The sequence below is a fragment of the Heteronotia binoei genome, chromosome 5 (assembly GCF_032191835.1).
Source record: "Heteronotia binoei isolate CCM8104 ecotype False Entrance Well chromosome 5, APGP_CSIRO_Hbin_v1, whole genome shotgun sequence".
In the NCBI taxonomy this organism is placed as follows: domain Eukaryota; kingdom Metazoa; phylum Chordata; class Lepidosauria; order Squamata; family Gekkonidae; genus Heteronotia; species Heteronotia binoei.
The window spans coordinates 128,400,068-128,419,991 of record NC_083227.1 but is presented as its reverse complement, the minus strand read 5'-3'; the positions used below and the strand labels follow the sequence as shown (position 1 = coordinate 128,419,991).

The following is a 19,924-nucleotide window of genomic DNA, read 5'->3' as shown; positions in this document are numbered from 1 at the left end:
TACACATCATTGAAGCAATTAAAAGCAGAGTTAAAATATATATGAACACAAATAAACAGCAATTAAAATATTGGTCAGGAAAGAGGGATCACTATAGAATGCCAAAAGGAACAGAAAAGTCTTCACCCACTGGCAGAAGAAGGCAACAGAAGGGACAAACCAGAGCTTTGTTGCCACGACTGAGAAGGCCCTCTCTTGGATTGCCACCTGCCTAACCTCAGAAGGTAGGGGCACCCAAATCAGAGCCTCCAAAGATGATCAGTGGTTGAGTGAGTTCATAAGGGCAGTTCTTCAGGTATGTTGATCCAAAACCATATAGGGCTTTGAATGTGAAGACCAACACCTTGAATTGTACCTAGAAACAAATAGGGAGCCAGCATAAATGGGCCAAGACTAGAATAATATGGTCCCTACAATCCACTCAACAATTGAAGTTTTCAAACACTTATCAAGGGCACCCTACATAAAGCATATTGCAATAAACTAATCTACAATTAACCAGGGCATGCACCACAGTTGCCAAATATTTTCTGCCAGGAAGGGCTTCAGCTGGCTAACCAGTCAAAGCTGGTAAAACGCACTCCTGTCCATGCTGCTACCTGCTTATACAGCAGTAGGATCACCCCCAGATTATGGACCTGTTCCTTCATGGGGAGTGCAACCTCATCTAGAGCAGATGACACCATAAATCCCAGGTCAGACCTTCTGCCCACTAGTAGTAGTTCTGTCTTGTCAGAACAAAGCACTGATTTACTGAAAACTATTTACAACTAGCTGGTGCCATGCTATATGGGATGGAGAATGTTCAAATATTCAGCAGCTCAGGGTATTATAAAAATTAAATTATAGGTTTGCATCCCTGTATCATAACTACCATTGAAATGGAACAAAATTTGAGTCCAGTGGCACCTTTAAGGCCAACAAAGTTTAATTCTGGGTACTTTGTTCTGTTGCTTCAGACCAACATGGCTACCCACCTGAATCTACCAGTTTCAGAGCGGATCACAATCCCCTTCCCCTCCCTACAACAGACACCCTGAGGTAGGTGGGGCTGAGAGAGCTCTTGAGAGAACTGCTCTTGAGAGAACAGCTCTGAGAGAACTGTGGCTTGCCCAAGGTCACCCAGCAGCTTCCAGATTAGAGTCCGTCTTTTTAACCACCACACCAAACTATCTCTCAAGGTAAAAAATATGCTCAAAGTCAATCTGAATGTCAGACCTGCATGATTCTTTTTATACTTACTTTGCAATTCCTCATCAAGAGCCTTGACTTTTCCTCTTTTCTTGACTAATTTGATGTACCTTTCCTTGTCTTCATTATTATTTCCATCAATTGCAACACCTGAAACGCAGAACACCTTGTTGTCCAACCTCAAGCAAAGTATATGAGAACTACTTGGAAATGGCAATGCTATTTGCACAGTGAGATGTATGTTTAGATGATAAGTTTCCTAAAGTAAAGCTCTTGCCTGGCTTTGCATAACTTTGCCTGAAACTAAATTATGCTACAATAGTTTTATTTCTCCTTTAAGGAAAGTTCAAAGTCACCATTCAATGAAATAAACTTCTTTTCTTCCTATTCAGTCATTGTTATTCAATGCTGTTGGACACATGGCCTTCTAAAGTCACCTAAGTAAAAGCTACAGAAATTACCTTAACAAATATTAAATTAAAGTGAGCTGTTCATAATCACCTCCAAAGCACAGCAACAACATCTAAGGCACAATGCTATTGGCTACAGATTTTACATCTTAAATGTGGCTTGCTACAGATTCAATTTTTTTTTTTGTTTAGTCACATTTATTAGGTCTCTAAAGAATGAAAAAGATGAATCCACAGTGAAAAATAGTTCTACCAAAATGTTAATTTAGATTGACCCAAAATGTATGACATCTGAAGTTCAAAGTGTTACTCTCATACTTGTTTTTTAGTAACAACCATGTTCTATGCACAGTAAAGAAAAGAACACAATCATTTTAGGGTTTTTTTGAAAAAATAAACCTAAGGATGATTTGGGATTGAACTCTGAAGTAGCTGAGCAATGGTACAATTAGATGTTGCACCGAAACACAGAGCTGCTACTACACTATCACTTCTCTTCATTCCTCCTAACAACAATTTTAATGTCAGCAGCACTGAAAGGTAATTGACAGCAGATGATGAAAGAAACATGATTTGAGTGCAGATACGCTTAGTGCCTCCAGTTAAGGAGGTAGCAGAGCTGGAAAAGATTTGTGCCTGAGAACTTGGAGAGTGGAAGTACTGGAATCAATGGCCAAATTATCTACCACACTGATCTTCATCTCATAGGTTGGGACCTCAGGTGGCCCCACCTGCAGGGTTGTCAAGCCCTACAGAGCTACCATTTTTTCTTTCTTTTTAGAAGGTTCTGATGATAAGGCACATGCATAGAGAGCAAGTTTGCCACATTTTCTGTCTTTTTTTGCACCCAGAACAAGAGGAGCACTGGGACAGTAAGTTCCACAAGGTCACTTAGATGTGCAGAAATTTCCTTTTCTAGCACAGGCAGGTGCAGATTTCTGGCTCCTCCTCTTCCTGTCATATGACTCAGATATTCTCTCTGAAGTTAAGAGCTTGCAGTGCAGTGGGCTCCCATTTCTGCATAGCCTCAGATCTGAAAAGGTTAAAGGCCACCAGTCTAGCATGACAAAGCCAATGTCATACATTATTATTCTGGGATTGGACAATGTGCAACCTGTGCTGTATCATCATGCATTGTGATGAACTAAATGTCATGAGGAAGAGAGTGAAATGAGAGTGACAGTTCTGAATCTCATAACTTCCACCCTCACACACTACAAAAATGCTAGGGTTGGAAGTGGTGATAAGGCAGTAAGTAGCTGCAAACATTAATGCGTACAACAAGATAGTTTACATACCTGCAGAGTCGTAGCCTCTGTATTCTAGTCTTTGTAGTCCTTTTATTAGAGTCTCAAATATCTCCTTCCTGGTCCGTGGCACTTTGTAGTTCAGATAACCAAAGATTCCTGTTGGAAAGGGAGTGGGGAAGAGAAGAAAGCAAAGCCTATGCTTTAATTGGTTTGTGCAATATATTCAGAAGTTAAAAACAAGGTACTGTGAAGTCAAGTGCTGAATAAAACTTTTTCCAACAAATAATTCACATTTTCGCTTAGGATTTTTTTTTCTCGTGCTCAGAGGGCATTCCTTGACAACACTGTAATTATTTTTTAAAAAATATTTATTTGATACAATAAAATATATACATAGTAAAAAGAGTATATGGATGCAAGATAAGCATGTCTACCCAAGCCATAAAAAACTGAAATTAAGAGCCCTTATATCTCACATCTTCCATTCTCTGAACAACCCCTGACTGTAATAAGTCTAACCTGGAAACATATTTATTGTGTTGGCAGGCCATTAGTTTCCCCAGTATGTGGGTCTGTTTTACATTCATCAGCCAATCATGAGTTTGAGGCCTATTTTTTTCCCTTTTTTGCTTCCAGTTCTTAGCAAAGACCAGTCTGGCTGTGACAATATGTAAAGCTACTGCTTCACGTTCTCCAGGCATATCAACTATACAATATAACAATGTTACTAACTGGCTCCACCTCCATTTCCACCCCTTACCCAACAGTCTGATTTCTCTTTTACTTGCAGACCCTTTTACCCCTAAATGGTTCTGTTCAGTACTCGGAAAAATTAAATCAATTGGTATCAATCTAGATTCACTGACAAACTGCAGTGAATACTGGCTATTGACTCCCAATTAACAGTTTGCTGAAGCAAGGGATACATGCTCACCCCGCTTCTTGGACCTTCCCCCTTCCCAAATTTGCATGGCTCAGTACTTCTCAAATCTAATAAGTCCACATCAACGCCGAGCTTTTATGTTGGGCCAGACTCAACATATTTCCACCATCCGTCTCTGGCAGATATAAGGGTATCCCTTATGAACAGAGACAGTGCAGATGTGGTAGAGAACCTGCCTCTATACAGCACATTCTACTAGACTGACCATTACTTTCCCAGCACTGACGGCACCTGATCAAACCTCTCCTCTTAACCCCCAACTTGGAGACAAGCAGAAGGATAGAGTTTTGTTGGCTGACAAATGTCCCTCAATTACTGAGCAGGTTGCAGAATTTCTGGCCCTAGCAGTGAATGAGAAAGAAATTAAAAATTGAGTCAGGTAGGAAAATACCTTGTCCCACTTTTCTTAGCTAAGTTTTGCATGTAACCTTGTATTCCCATGCTGGTTGGGCTTGCAAATTACTGTGGTTTGTATGTCCCATTCTGAAAATGCTTTGGACCTTGTTTTTCTTTTCTGTTATGCCAATAAAGGTTATGTCTGTTTCTCAATAAGATAGTTGGCTTGTAGGAAATCTGTCTCTCCAGTCTGACTGATATAATTTCTATCACTTGTTCCCAGTAATCTGTTGCCCATTTACATGTTCACCACATGTGGGAGGAAATTTGCTTTCTCTAATTCACAAAACCAACACTCACTATGCCCAGTTCCTTAGATCTTTGGTAGCCTGACAGGGGCTAGGTGCCATTGATAAATCATTTTAATCAGATTTTCCCTCTTAGAGAGGGAAGTTGTAAAGATAGTTTTAAATGATAGGGCCTTTTTGTTGGCAGCCCCTCAGTTATGAAACAGTCTCTCCAGGGAGATGTGCCTGGCTCGCTCGCTCTTGATATTTGGAAGATGACATTCAGGTAGTTTAGTTTTTCTGCGTATTGCCAATTTTAAATTGTGATTTTAATTCATGTCCTTTTGTGTATTTTGTGTAATTATATGTAACTCCACAGTGTTACATATTATTTATGTTCTATTTACATTGTAAGCCCCCTTGAGTCCCATACGGTAGAAAGACAGCCAACAGAGCAATCCTGCAGGAGGGAGCAAAAGCATATATGTAGCTGACAAGGTGCTATGCCGGCATATCTTACAATGGACTGGAACAACTCTGCATCAGCAGGAAAAGAGGCTGACCCAGGGGCATGGCAGGACTTAGTCAGCTCTCTAAGCCACCTTAGTCTGGGAATTCCCCTTAGAAGAGGGAGAAAGTTATGTCAGCAAAAAACATAGTGTAGCTCATAGGTGCATATACAACAGAAAAGAGATAGTACCCCACTAACATGTGCATCTCCACCTATAAGTCCTGGCATAACACATGATGTCAACTAGAGCAGTCAAACACTCCCCATCCTTGAACACAATCACAAAATATGGGATCCAAAATTTCTGCCTGCCACTAATCTCTCCCAATGTAGGGTCCAAACCCCACTGAGTCTTGTTTGTCTTTGCAGTGTTCTCTGTGGAGTACCATGTGGCTGGTGGTGATGTCCGTTGCAGTGGAATGGCTAATGGCACAACTCCTTTGCATCTGCCTTCTTGACCCAGTGGTTAGAATGTTGGTCTTGGGGGCTGTGGGTTTTAGCTTGGCCTCTGATTTTTTTAAAAAATGGGGAAAATAATTTTAAAAAATGGGAAAGGTGTGTGCAGCTCAGGGCAGAGATGGTTGTGTTGTCCTGGGAGAGGAGTGGGCCTCTTGTCTGCTGTGTGGGTGCCCTTCCCCTATGGGCTGGGAATGTGTGCTGTGGCCACATACTTTGAGAGGTTCCACCCTGTCTGGTGGCTTTCTATTGAGGGAGGGGTGATATTAAGGGGCAGTGGCTGAATTGGTAGGCCAGGTGACTGGCTGTGCCTATTTGTGCCACTCAGTGGCATGTTGCTGCCTGATTAGTAGGTGCTGCTTGGGTTGCTATGGACTCCAGTGCATTTACTATGCCAGGTGTACCTCACAGAGGGGTGTGTGTTGCTATTGCCCCTGCAGAATGTCCATAGGGAGCTGACCAGCAGCTTCTCTGTTTTGACAACAGTCAGATGCCTCTGCCACAGTGGTCCTCAGGATTGGGCTACCATAAAAAAAACTATTATTGTGCTTAAATAGTACATCCAATAGAATGGTATACAGGTTGAAAAGAAAGGTATTCTTCATACATTTGCTCAAATTACAGCATAGGTTGTAACACAAAATCTTTTTGTAACACATCACACATAATATATCACATAACATAGGGGTAACTTTTGAATTGTTGATATGTCAAAAATACTTTAGTTACTAGGATCTTTAGCACCGTAATATGAGATGACTTGTTTGTTTATTATCAAATCTCTGTATGTGTCAGTTGCAGTCAATTCCCACTTTCTTAAGTGAGGAAAAACTAAACCATGCTTATCTATTATGTTTGTAACTACAGAACATAAGAGATTTTGAATGATAGCTTACTCTTTATTTGGTCCCATGTGCTGAGTATGACAGTTATCATCACCCTACTGTCATTATTACCATAATGCCTTCTGTTTCATTTTTTTTTTTTAGCCAAGACCATCGTTCCATTGGGACTGTAACAATTTTTTTCTCAATTAATGCAGGTGACTCTTCTCCATGTTCATTAACAGTTATGGTTTGTTTTAAAAGAAATGGGTATATCACAACATTTGATTGTACAACCTGTACTGTAGACATGAGACTACTGTTAGGACAGAATATGGAGAAGCACAATTAACAAAAGTGTCAGACAAGGATGTATTTTATCTCCCTATCTCTTCAATCTAGTGCAAAACTTATGATAAGGTAAAGGGATTAGATTTAGATGAAGGTGGAGTGAAAACTGGTGGAAGGAACAACCTGTACTGTAGACATGAGACTACTGTTAGGACAGAATATGGAGAAGCACAATTAACAAAAGTGTCAGACAAGGATGTATTTTATCTCCCTATCTCTTCATTCTAGTGCAAAACATATGATAAGGGAAAGGGATTAGATTTAGATGAAGGTGGAGTGAAAACTGGTGGAAGGAACATTAACAATTAGAGCTATGCAGATGATGCCATATTACTGGCAGAAAAGTGAAGATTTGAAACAACTCCTGATGAAGTTTAAGCAAAAAGTGCCAAAGCAGGATTGCAACTGAATATCAAGTAGATAAAAGTAATGATTACTAGGGAATTGTACAACTTTGAAGTTAATGATGAAGAAATTGAAATTGTTCAAGATTTTCTATTCCTTGACTCCATCATTCACAAAAAAGGAGACTGCAACCAAGAAATCAGAAGGCAATTTAAATAGGAAAGGGCTGCCATAAAGCAGCTAGAAAAGATTCTTAAGTGTATGGATGTGTCACTGGAAACCATGATCAAGATAATTTATACTATGGTGTTCCCCATTACTGTATATGGGTGTGAAATTTTGACAATAAAGAAAAATGACAGGAAGAAAGTTGAGTAATTTGAAATGGGGTATTGGAGAGTTTTATGGATACTGTGGACCACCAAAAAGAGAAATAAGTTGGTTTTATATTGAACTCTCCCTAGAAGCTAAAATAACAAAACTGAGGCTATCATACTTTGATCATATTAGGCAAGCCAAGAGTCATTGGAAAAGACAATAATGCTGGAAAAAAGTTGAAGGTAGCAGAAAAAGAAGACCTAACATGAAATGGACTGACTCAATAAAAGAAGCAATGGTCCTCAGTCTGCAAGATCTGAGCAAGGCTGTTAACAATAGGCCGTTTTGGAGGTCATTAATTCACAAGGTTGGCATAAATCAAAAGCAATTTGACAGCACTTAACACACACAAAAGATCCATATTTAAACAAAGAATTCAATTTTATCTGTATTTAGTTTATATCCTGAGACTTTACTGTATTACAACACAAGGGATTCTAATTTTTTACTTTCTATTTCAGTATATATTATAAAGATTATCATTGGTGTATACATTAATTTTATCCAATACCATCATATTTTAAAAAGCTGCATCCAATTAAATCATTTATAAAGAATTGTGTCATTTTTTTCAGTCCTGAGGGCTTAAGTTATGATACAAATTAACACAAACTCCCCTTGAGCAAGCAAGAGGAAAATAAGCATTTTATTGCTTAATGAACATTTTAAGTTGCGTTGTACCATGTCAGGTATCTAGCTCAAGGATGGGAAAGGACAGCAGAAGATACTTGCTAGATTTTTGCAGGTGAACTGTAGTTTTACACAGAGAACCTTTTTATAATTAACTTGATCCATTAAGGAGGAAACTCTGGAATATAGCTGAAATTTCATAGATCTATCAGGGAGCTGCACTTGCATGTATTGCCCATTGAAGGCATGTTTTTGCCTTTCTGGTAAAAGTTACTGTATTTAGGCCATGCCTGAGAAAGTGAACCATTTTAGCTCAAAGGCTCAATAGAATCTTTGGTGATCTTGTATCTCCTGAGCAAACAGGTTTCATTCCTGGAAGAGACATGATGGATAATATTTGTAAACTAATCAATACTTTAACTTCTTGTTCGATGAATAAAGTTCAGGATGTCTGCCTTCTAGCCCTTGACATAGAGAAGGCTTTTGATACAGTGGAACCCAAATATCTATTAGCACTTCTGCAAGCCATGCACTTTGGAGATAAATTTCAACACACTATAGTAGCTCTTTATAAATCACCAACAGCACTATTGCATATCAATGGCTGTCCTTCTTCTACTTTTTCTTTATCAAGGGGAACACGGCAGGGTTGTCCCCTGTCCCACCCCTTTTGTTCTCATTAGCAATTGAGCCTTTAGCAAATCTTTTAAGGGAGGATGTTGTCAACCCAGGTATTACAGTCGGTATTCATAAAGTGAAAGTCAGCCTTTTTGCAGGTGAAATAAAAAGGTGCTCAGGGACAGTTAGAAAATCCCCTTAAGGTTATAACTGCTAACCATTTTTCCATGCACTCGGCTCAAATTGTTTTGCTGTTTTTCCAAAGCAGCACTTAAAACTTTTTTACAGGGCCTTTTGGATACTTTCTAAGCTAGTGTTTCACCGTGTATATATTTCAAGACCAAGTCGATTCCAGTCTCCATAGTATAGTACCTTTATGCCCAAGTCAATCCAGGAAAGGCCTCTGTGAAGGATCCATCTACAATGCAGACAGTGTGTGGTGATTTGTAAAAGTTCCTTGTTTATACTAAACTCTAGCACTGCTCCCATTTATGCACACTAGGAGACTCAGAGTTACTAGAGACTACTGCACTGAAAATTATAGCAGTAGCATTGGCTGCCAAAGAATATATTACAATTTCTTTGGGTCATGGGAAAGAAACCAGACCTTCAGCATGCATATTCTACAGTGCCTTCATTTACATTTATTAACTGCTCACTTTCAAAACACACAATCCACCTTAAACTTGCTTAATCACATTTATTTCAATAAATATGCACTCTTTAACAGTGTGCTGGTTCGTTGTCAGTGTACTTCCTATTAAATGTATTAACTTCTTATATATATTCCTTCTAAAAATGGATTATTCAGTCTTGTAAATGAATTGATTAACTACTCAGAAACTGTGAGGATAGCAGAAACTTTGATTAATATGCATTTTAAAGTTAGTCATTGAATTTTTGGAGGCTGCAATCCTAAAAATGCTCTCCCTTGAGTAAACCCCACTGGATAAAATGGGACTAACTTCTGTTTAGGATTGCTCCCATATTGTAGTTTGTAAGCTGCTTTGAGCTGTTTTGCAGGAGAACAGCAGGATGAAATATTTTGAATAAAAGAAAATAAAATCACTAATTGACCAAAATGGACCAAGGTCTGTTAACCTGATGGAGAGCCTGGCAATGCTGAAGTAAGCCTTTGTAACAGAAAGAATTCTTTTTTTTAAAAAAAAAAAAGTGTCAACTCACAAATATTAAAAATTATGAATTGCCCCATTCTCTTCATGAGAGTATCAGAAGCATCTACTGATATTGGGGTTTTAATCTGAGGATACATTGCACTTATATGATAAACTTTCGCCCCTTGCTTTTGCTGAATTTTTTAAAAAGAAATGACAGGATATCACCACATTCTAGGCAGCAGCAAAAGGAATGTGAACTATAAACAGTGAGACTTTACACATGTAGTTAGCCTTTTATCATTCAGTAGACCATTCCTGTTTTGACCTCACTGTCTTGATTCATTTGTTTACATTCTTTATTTCTTAAATTAATGCCTCAATTCCCAGCAGAAGCTCCCCGAGCAAACCTTCATGTGTCATAGACGCTGCCTTTATCAAGCAAGAGATAACAGATGACATTAAGTACTCCTACTGGAAATTGACTTGGTTTGATTTTTAAAAAAACCCAGCTAAAAAGGACCAAATTATTTTTGAATGACCACACCAAAATAATGCTGTATAGGAAAAGATTCTCAAAAAGACAGCTGAAGGAAAGAGCCAGCCTCTTTAAAAACACTAAAGTTCAAGCAGAGAGTCAGCTAGAAGTACAGCCTAATCTTTGTTTAAGACTCCTATTATCTCTCATCAGTGCTTTGAAGTTCTTACTTCCCCTTACAGGAATGTAACTGGCTTGTAAAGAAGAGATCCTTCAGAGTTTTTAGTGGGGAAATTCCACACGGATGTTGGTTCTTGAGTTGTTTCGCCAGGATTTAAGATATCAGTGCACCATACTCTGAGGCTTACGAGTTAGTGACAACAAACATACTCTTGTTTCTTTTAAAACATGCATTGCTGATAATATTTATATAAAGTTGGTTGTTAAATATATCTCAAGCTTATGTCTTCTGAGATGGAAATGCTGGGTTAGATCCACCAGAGTGTTTCCATAAGCAGAAAGATTTCCTTTTTGGTGAGCTCAAGCCAGTCTGCTGTAAACACCCTCCTTGTAGATTAACTATCTTTGGTTACACTTCCATAGAAAAACCTCTGTTTTCATGTTATTCTGTACACAGGATCCCACCTTCATGTAAACTAGTATTTCCCTTTCATACTATATTTTGAGGATAACAATCCAGCATTCCCTTGCAGTGAAATCAATCCATTCAGCAATCTCCCATTTTTCTTTACTCACAATAAACGTCTAGCACCCAGATACAAGTCTCTTTAAATAATAAAAAAGGTACAGCAACAATACGCACCATGTTTCATTTTCAAGTATCTGGTGAGCTTAAGGCTGGTTCAGTGGCCTTTGAAATTGTTCAACAAATTCCATCCACAGTCCTTACCTATGAATGGAACCTTTATTTTCAACAGCAATGTACTTTTGAATAGCAAGTGCTAAGGGACAAATATTAGTTGAAAGCTATTTATTTCCAGTCCTGCTTGTGAGATTCCAAGAAGCATCAGGCTGGCAGTTCTGACAACAAAATGTTGGGCCATAGGATATTAGTGTGATCCAGAAGGGCTATGTTGATGTTCTTATGTTATGCTCTCAAGAACCCTAATTTTACAAAAGAATAGTTGTAACTCAAAGCACAGTCCTAAATAGAGTTACAGGTCTCTAAGCCCCAGTGGATGTAGAAGGATTTGGACTGCTTAGAAACCAAAAGGCAAGTTTTCATGAAGCCACCCAAACTCATTAGGTTTTTCTCAGCCTTCATATCTTATTTTACTCAACTCACTGACAGTAATCCCACATGTGGCTTGTGAACAACATGATTAGGTTGTCATAAAATAGTTCCAGCGTGTCTAATAAATCCGATCAGGTATTCATAGTATTAATGCTACACAGCTAAAGTAGTTATCTTATAAAGAAAACAACAACAAGCCACTGGTATATCTTTCAGAGTCTTTGAAAACCCAAAGTTTTGGTAAAATTTAAAATAAATAAAAGTTTTAGAATATTATGAGTTTAGTTTTTTAAATGTACATAGCAGAATTACCTGACCTGGATGGCCCAGGCTAGTCTGATCTACTCTGATCTCAGAAACTAAGCAGGGTTTGCCCTGGTTAGTATTTGGATGGGAGACCACCAAGGAATACCAGGGTTGCTACACAGAGGCAGGTAATAGCAAGCCACCTCTAAATGTCTCTTGTGTTGAAAAATCTGAGGTTGCTATACGTTGGCTGCAACTTAATGCCTCCCCCCCACAAAAGTGGAGTGCTAATATGTACAAACTATGCCTATTTTGTAAGGGGTTTTCAGCCTGGCACAAGAAGCTTTTCTTTTTCACTTCCAGTGACATTTTTAGAACAGATTTCTATTTACAAATTCTTTTTACATCACTGAAAATGTCTGGTTGCTACAGTAGCACAGAGAGTTTTCGAAAGGCTAAGTGTCTGAAATCACACCAGAATCACTGCTACTCCTTAGTTAGCACTTAGCTGCACTTGAACTGCATTAACATCCATATTTCTCAATCAAAGCACAGATGTGTTATTTTTTATAATATGCTTTCCTAATATTTAGGTGCAAAACCTCAGACTGGTAACCAGCAAAGGGCATTTCTGATGAGATTTTCTTTAGCGTAGTAGGGTCAATTTAGGCAGTTTAATGGGCTGGTTTTGCTGGAACAATCTTCTTATGCAGATGCAAAAAGGTACCTCTTGTTCACCTTTGAAAGAGTTTGGTTTAATTAACTGGAAGGACCGGCAAACTTCCTGTGTTGAACGTACAAATCTGAAGGAGACCCATCTACATTCATCCAAATCAATGTCCAATCTAAATTTTCATATGTAAGTACAGGCAAGTAGTCCATAGCTGCCTAATGAGACCTATTGAATCCCACTGAACTTTTATTTTACTAACAGAGTCATCCTAAGAGTTACATGTTCTAAAGCCCATTGACCTAGAAGGGTATAATCTGTTTAGGATGGCACTGTAAATGCCTCTTTAAATTTCTCGGATATTTTACCACTAGTCATTATCCTAACCAATGTTTCCTCTAAACTGTGGAGTCTTGTGAGCAAAAATTCTACTTTGTGAGCACCTGACATTAAAGTTGTGAGCTACTGCATACATTAGTTTGCTCTGGGGCCATTTTTCCTGAGCTGAGATAAAAATGTGTGAGCCAGAGGCTAAAAACCTATGAGTTAGCTCACTCTAACTCAGCTTAGAGGGAACATTGATCCTAACATAATATTTGTTGGTTCTGAATGAACACAAATCACCATTTTGCATGCCTTTTCAAACCTTCTGGGTTAGGGTTTCCAATCCCCAGGTGGGGGCAGGGGATCCCCCGGTTTGGAGGCCCTCCCCCTGCTTCAGGGTCGTCAGAAAGCGGGGGACGGGAATGGGAATGTCTGCTGGTAACTCTATTATTCCCTAGGGAGATTTATTCCCATAGAAAATAATAGAGAATTGATCCGCGGGTATCTGGGGCTCTGGGGGGGGGGGGCTGTTTTTTGAGGTAGAGGCACCAAATTTTCAGTATAGCATCTAGTGTCTCTCCCCAAATGCCCCCCAAGTTTCAAAAAGATTGGACCAGGGGGTCCAATTCTATGAGCCCCAAAAGAAGGTGCCCCTATCCTTCATTATTTCCTATGGAAGGAAGTCATTGAAAAGGTGTGCCGTCTCTTTAAATGTGATGGCCAGAACTCCCTTTGGAGTTCAATTATGCTTGTCACAGCCTTGATCTTGGCTCCACCCCTAATGTCTTCTGGCTCCACCCCCAAAGTCCCCAGATATTTCTTAAATTGGACTTGGCAACCCTATTCTGGGTTCAGGTTAAACAACAGTGTATGAAACTGAGTTCATGCTACATGACAGAGATGACAGGAGGAACAGGGCACAATCCGTGAAGGAAAAGCAGGTAGCTGGTTATTTGCAGCTTGTACTTGCTTCAGAAGCACATAGACTAAAACTAGAGCAACACAGAGAAGATCAATATGGTTGGTATTGTTATATTGTTTTTATATTATTACCTGCCTTGGGTCCCAAGATGCTCTAGACAGAGATAGATGGTAGACAGAAAGATGACTGATAGATTGGATGGATAGATATATGATACATAGATCTGAGAACAATATAAACAACAATAAATTTCTTTTAAAAAACAAACAGGAGACAGACCAAAGTTTGATGCAGAAAGCATAGGGAAATGAATAGAAACCTGGACTTCTAAGAACTTCAGTTCCTTAAAGAGGTATTTTAAAGGAGTGGTAGTCTATGAAGAAAAATTAAAGTTTGCTCTCTGAATTCCTGCCAGTCCTGTTTCTTGTCAATCCATACCCCAAGAGAAGACGAGTTGTCTCTCTACCGTCAAAAGCTAGAGGAAGAAAAGCTAGGAACGATCACCGACTCAACAGTCTACAGCTAATGGCTACCCGGATGAAAGAAAAGCACTGAAATACCTAGGATGGGGAAAGAGAAAACTTGCACGGCGAAGTGAGACAGGCTCCTCTCTTTTCGTGTGCACAGAAGTGGAGTGGGGGGGGGGGGGCGGACGACCTTTTTCGGCAGTCTTCGGAAATTCCCGCAGGGTTCCCTCAAATATCAGCGGCAAAACTCTGATTAGGTTTCATGCAGCAAAGCCGCTATGCTTTCTCGCCTCCCGGACAGAGCTGCGCCCACGCCTCTTTTCGCCTCCAGCCTGGATCCCACGAGCGTTCCGCAGAGCGGCTCTCACTCACCGAGTCTGCCCCCCCGCCCCGGCGCTCACTCACCGCACATGGCTGATGCCTGCGCGCACAGCCCCTCTCGTTTTCCGCGCTTCTCGAAGCGGCGGCTGCCCCCGCGCCGATCCCAGCTCGCCTCCGTCTCTCCTTCGGCCGCCTACCCTTTATAACGTGACTCGGACTGCCCCCTTTGTGCCGATTCGTTGGCTGGGAGAGCAAACGGAGCCAGTAGTGGGAGCTAGTCACGGCTTTTCCTTGACTGGAGCCTTCAGGCTTGTAAAGTACTGGCAGCGTAACGGACTGAGAACAAGGACAGCCCTTTGCCTGCCTTGTTAGTGGCTAGCGAGCTCTCAGCGAAGAGACACTCCCCCCGCCGGGCCCTCCCCGATGTCCCTCATTATTCCGGGGTGCTTTTGTTTGCTTGTTTGTTTGTTTTGCAGGATTCAGCAGCTGGAGCCTGCCTCAGAACAGCTCTAAGCCTGCATCGCCAGTGCCATGGTAATAGGGCCATGTTGTACTCAACTGGCTGAGCTGTTTATTGAACAGATGCATTTGGAATCTGCCCTTCCACAGTATCACAACAAACCTGTGAGACAGATTAGGCGAAATCTCTTAGCAGCTAAGAGAAAGGGAAAGTCAGACAGGTAAAAGTATTCATTTGAAAGCCTCTGTACACATGCCTTAGCTACATATGGCTGTGGGCTCAGAGGGTCTAAATTCTGGACTAATGGTAAACTGAATGTCCATAGCTTGGGTCGGGGCTAGCATTGATTATGCACTGATTTATGCCTTTTATCCACTGCTAATGGAACTGGATTTCATAGTAAAGCCACTTATGCCACACTTAGAATGCATAGATGGAAAATGCAAGGGTAGACCATCAAAATATTCTCAGAAATTCACAAGCACCAGTAGACATCAGTCTATTGAAACATAATCATAGTAAATACAGATAATGAAATAGAATTGGTGGTTATGATTCAGATACAAGTAGTAAGAACTAAATATCACAATTCAAAAAGCATTCTTCAGTAGTAAACATGAATTCAACATGAGACTCCTCTGTGCTTCTTCATATAATAGTGTCCAAAAGACCTCCTAAAGTCCAAAGAGAAGGCAGAGGACGTTGCAGAGAAAATTCTACAGCTGATATGACCTTCCTAGTATACACGATGTTTCAAAACAATTCTTCATCAGTTATACTGCTGAAAAATGGAACCTGATTTGCACACTACTCTAGGCACAGCTCATATCTCAAATGGAATCCTGAGAACCACTTAATATGTCATGAGTAAAGAGACTGGGTTTCTAGATAGAGATGGGCACAGCCTGGGGACATGAGGTTTGGTTCATGGTTCTTGATGTGTCCTGTTCATGAACCACGTTCCAACACACATTTTAGCCACTTGTAATTTCCCCAGAAAGCACTTCCATGGGGGCACTTTCTTGGGAGGGAGCATAACTCAAACTCTGTAAATCCAATCCTCATCAAACTTGTAGGGCAGATAGAGGAGAGTCAGCTGGAGATCCTCTTTGAGCTTGATGTTCCTAGTTTGCACAGGATCTTTTCTATACAGTCCGGAACCTTCTGAACCTGCACCTGTCAAAAAGACAGCTGACAGGCAGTCATTTTGATAGGTGCAGGTTCAGGAGGTTTGCAAACACATCTGTGTGATGCTGTATTGCCTTTGTTATGTTTTTATGATGTTTTATTTTTAATCTGTAATAGGTGTCTAAATTTCGGTTGTAAGCTGCCCTGAGCCCACTTGCAGGAAAGAGCAGGTTATAAATCTAAAAATTAAATTAAAGTGTATAGAATGGGTCCCCTGCAAGTTAGAGACATCAAACTTGGAGGACATGTAGAGGAGCAGTCAGCAGGGGTGGGGTGGGGAGGGGTTTGGATATGTCTCTAGTTTACACACAATCTGCTCTTGAACTTGCTGAGCCTCCACTTGTCAGAATGACTGAGATTCCAGAACCACTAATTTCAGGAGAGGTGTTGAAAGACCCAAGTCAGATTGAGGTGATGAGAGAGGAGGTCCTGTGACTGATGGAGAACTTCGAAACTGACAAATCGCCAGGCCCAGATGACATACGTTCAAGAGTTCTGAAGGAATTCAAATCTGAACTTGTGGATCTCCTGACAAAAATATGCAATCTATCATTAAAATCTGCCTCCATTCTCAAGGACTGGTAGCTAATGTAACCTTCATCTTTAAAAAAGGTTCCAGAGGAGATCTAAGAAATTACAGGTTGGTCAGTCTAACATCGATATTGGGTAAGCTGGTGGAATCCATTATTAAAGAAAGAATTAGTAGGCACATGAACAAAAGCTATTGAGGAAGAATCAGCAAGGGTTCTGTAAGGGAAGAGCTTGTCTCACTAACCTTTTAGAGTTCTTTGAGGGGGCAAACAAACATGGACAAGAGTGACTCAGTAGCTGTTGTTTATGTTGTTATGACCAAACGCTCCTAAGAAAACTCAGCAGTCATGGGATAAAATGATAAGCTCTCTTGTGGATTAAAAGCTGGTTAATTAACAGGAAACACAGAGTGAGTGCAAATGGGAAATTTTCACAGTGGAAGGTGAAAAGAAGTGGGATACTGCAGAGCTCAGTACTAGGTCCGGTGCTTTTTAACTTGTTCCTTAATGATTTGGAGTCGGGAGTAAGCAGTGAAGTAGCTAAATTTATGGGTTGCGCTAAGTTGTTCAGGGCAGTGAGAACCAGGGAGGACTGTGAGGCACTCCAGAGGGATCTGTTGAGGCTGGGTGAGTCGGTCTCATCAAGGCAAATGAGGTTCGTTCAGTTGGACAACTGCAAAGTAATGTATATTGGAGCCAAAAATGTTAACCATAAATATATGTTGATGGGTCCAAATTGGCAATAACTGACAAAGAGAGAGATCTTGGAGTCATGGTCAATAACTCAGTGAAGATGTCAACTCAGTGTGCGATAGGCTTCCCAGATCCCCCGCTTGGCCTGGAGACCCCCGATTTGGAGCCTCCTCCCCCCCACGCGGCAAAAAAGGGAAAGCGGGAGGGGGGGAGAATGGCAGCCCTTCCCACCCAGCCCCGATCGCAGCAGCCAGAGCTCTTCCATTTTCTCAGGCTGCTTCCTGCCCCCAGTCAGCTGGCCGGTGAAGGGAGGGGAGCCCAGCCCCACCTCCAAAGGACCATGTGCCTTTGCACCTCCGGAGGTGAGTGAGTTCTGCCGGCTTTCTATTCCATGCCATAAAGTGTCCAGCTGGTGTGCCTGTGTTGCTGTGAGAAGCTGACAGCAACTCGTGAGTAGAGAGGCCAGTCCCCTGCATCAGATTTGCCAGAAACGGGGGGGGGGGGGTGAAGGGGGTGAAGAGGGAAACGTCTTCATTATTCCCTATGTGAAGATCGATTCTCATAGGGTATAATGGGGAATTGATTTGGAGGTTTCGGGGGCTCTGGGGGAGCTGTTTTTTGAGGTAGAGGCACCAAATTTTCAATATAGTATCTAGTGCCCATCCCCAAAGTATCCCCCAAATTTCAAAACGATTGGACCAGGGGGTCCAATTCTATGAGCCCCAAAAGAAGGTGCCCTTATCCTTCATTATTTCCTATGGAAGGAAGACATTTAAAAAGGTGTGCTGTCCCTTTAAATGTGATGGCCAGAACTCTCTTGGAGTTCAATTATGCTTGTCACACTCTTGTTCCTGGCTCCGCCCCAATGTCTCCTGGCTCCACCCCCCAAAGTCTCCTGGCTCCACCCCCAAAGTCCCCAGATATTTCTTGAATTGGACTTGGCAACCCTAATGTGCGACTGCAATAAAAATGGCAAATCCTAAAGGGGACTGAAAACAAATCAGCCAGTATCATAATGCCTCTGTATAAATCTATGGTGCAGCCTCAAGTGTACAGTTCTGGTCACCATACCTCAATAAAGGGTAATTAAAATGATTAAGGGAATAGAACACCTTCCCTATGAAGGTGCTGTTGTTTTGTACAGGGCTTTTCCACCCTGACACCAAGCCTGCTGGAGCTGAGTTCCTGTGCGTTCCTGCTAAAAAAAAAAAAAAAGCCCTCGTTATAGTAGCAATATTACTAATGGTACGTGCAAAATGTTTTCCCTTAAATCTAACAAGTTCCCATATGTCTGAAACTGAAAGGACAGAATGGGATATTCCAGAAAAAAAACATGTAAGGTTTACCCTGTACCATCACCACTTTAACTGTAGCATCTATCTATGGGCACCAATTAACTACGCAGATCTTGGTCTGCATGTCAAGTTCCAACACCCCCCCCCCAAAAAAAACAACCCAGTTCCACCCTCTAAGATAAGACCAAAATAGCTTAAAATGTAAAACTGACATCTCTTGTAAGACCTTTCCTTTTTAAAACATTAATTGCATGGAATTTGGCTTAATTAAAGTCTTCAGTGGCTGTACGGGTTTGATAGAATAAAAATAGAGTAAATGAGGCCATTTCTTTTATTAAACCAACCGATGCTGGAAAAGCATGCTTTCTGTAATTGAAAGCTTGTACTTCCTGCATTTCCAAATTTAAGATAATCCAGAAAAAGTTGAATGTAGTTTAGGGTTATCTGTTGTCAGACAACTAAACAAAAACATTTTTCTTAAAGACTCTCTATGATATCTAGTTAAGTATACCAACATTAGTTTCAAATTTCTGTGTTCTCCATGTTATTAGGCTTATGTCACCATTTACTTTTATAGAACACTCAATTCCTTCTTATTATCTCTGCATATAGATAAAAGGTTCATGAGCAGGCCACTAAGTGCTGGAATTACTCCACTTGCTTTTAAGCCTTTTTAAAATTGACTGTGCTTAGAAATACTTGACCTTGAAATTCTTCTATGGTTTTGACCTAGCAGGCATTAGGAATAAATCTTTAAAAACTGTAGGGGTTAGGGGAAAATGGTGAATATAAAACCAGAAATGATGGGACAACTGAATGTTTTCCAGTCAATGGACATTTTACCATAGTCTTCAATAGGATATGGATTTTGCCCTTCAAGTTTCTTTATTCATTTGAACAGTCCACTATTCAAGGGTAGCCTACTACATGCTACACAGTGGGACCACCACTTTGTTAGAGTGTCAGACTAGGATCTGGCTTAAATCTGCATTCTGACAAGGAAGCTTGCTCTAAACTCACAGGATAATTGTTGTGTGGATGAAATGGAGGAGGAATGGTGATGCTATAAGCCACTTTGGATCCTCACTGGGGAGTAGGGTTGCCAAGTCCAATTCAAGATATATCTGGGGACTTTGGGGGCGGAGCCAGGACACTTTGGGGGTGGAGCCAGGAGACATTAGGGGTGGAGCCAAGATCAAGGCTGTGACAAGCATAATTGAACTCCAAAGGGAGTTTTGGCCATCACATTTAAAGGGACAGCACACCTTTTCAATGCCTTCCTTCCATAGGAAACAATGAAGGATAGGGGCACCTTCTTTTGGGGCTCATAGAATTGGACCCCCTGGTCCAATCTTTTTGAAACTTGGGGGGTATTTTGGGGAGAGGCACTAGATGCTATACTGAAAATTTGGTGCCTCTTCCCCCGCAAA

General features: G+C 40.8%; 1 protein-coding gene across 1 annotated transcript in view; it reads right to left on the bottom strand.

The window, feature by feature from the left end:
- Positions 1–14,501, bottom strand: part of GFPT2 (glutamine-fructose-6-phosphate transaminase 2) — a 35,912-nt gene extending 21,411 nt beyond the window's left edge. The window contains exons 1-3 of the mRNA XM_060240376.1: positions 14,413–14,501; positions 2,900–3,007; positions 1,243–1,341 (exon numbers count right to left, since the gene is read on the bottom strand). Coding sequence (XP_060096359.1) covers positions 1,243–1,341; positions 2,900–3,007; positions 14,413–14,419 — 214 coding nt within the window. The 5' untranslated portion in view covers positions 14,420–14,501. The remainder of the gene's footprint in view (positions 1–1,242; positions 1,342–2,899; positions 3,008–14,412) is intronic.
- Between the last annotated feature and the right edge of the window lie 5,423 nt (positions 14,502–19,924).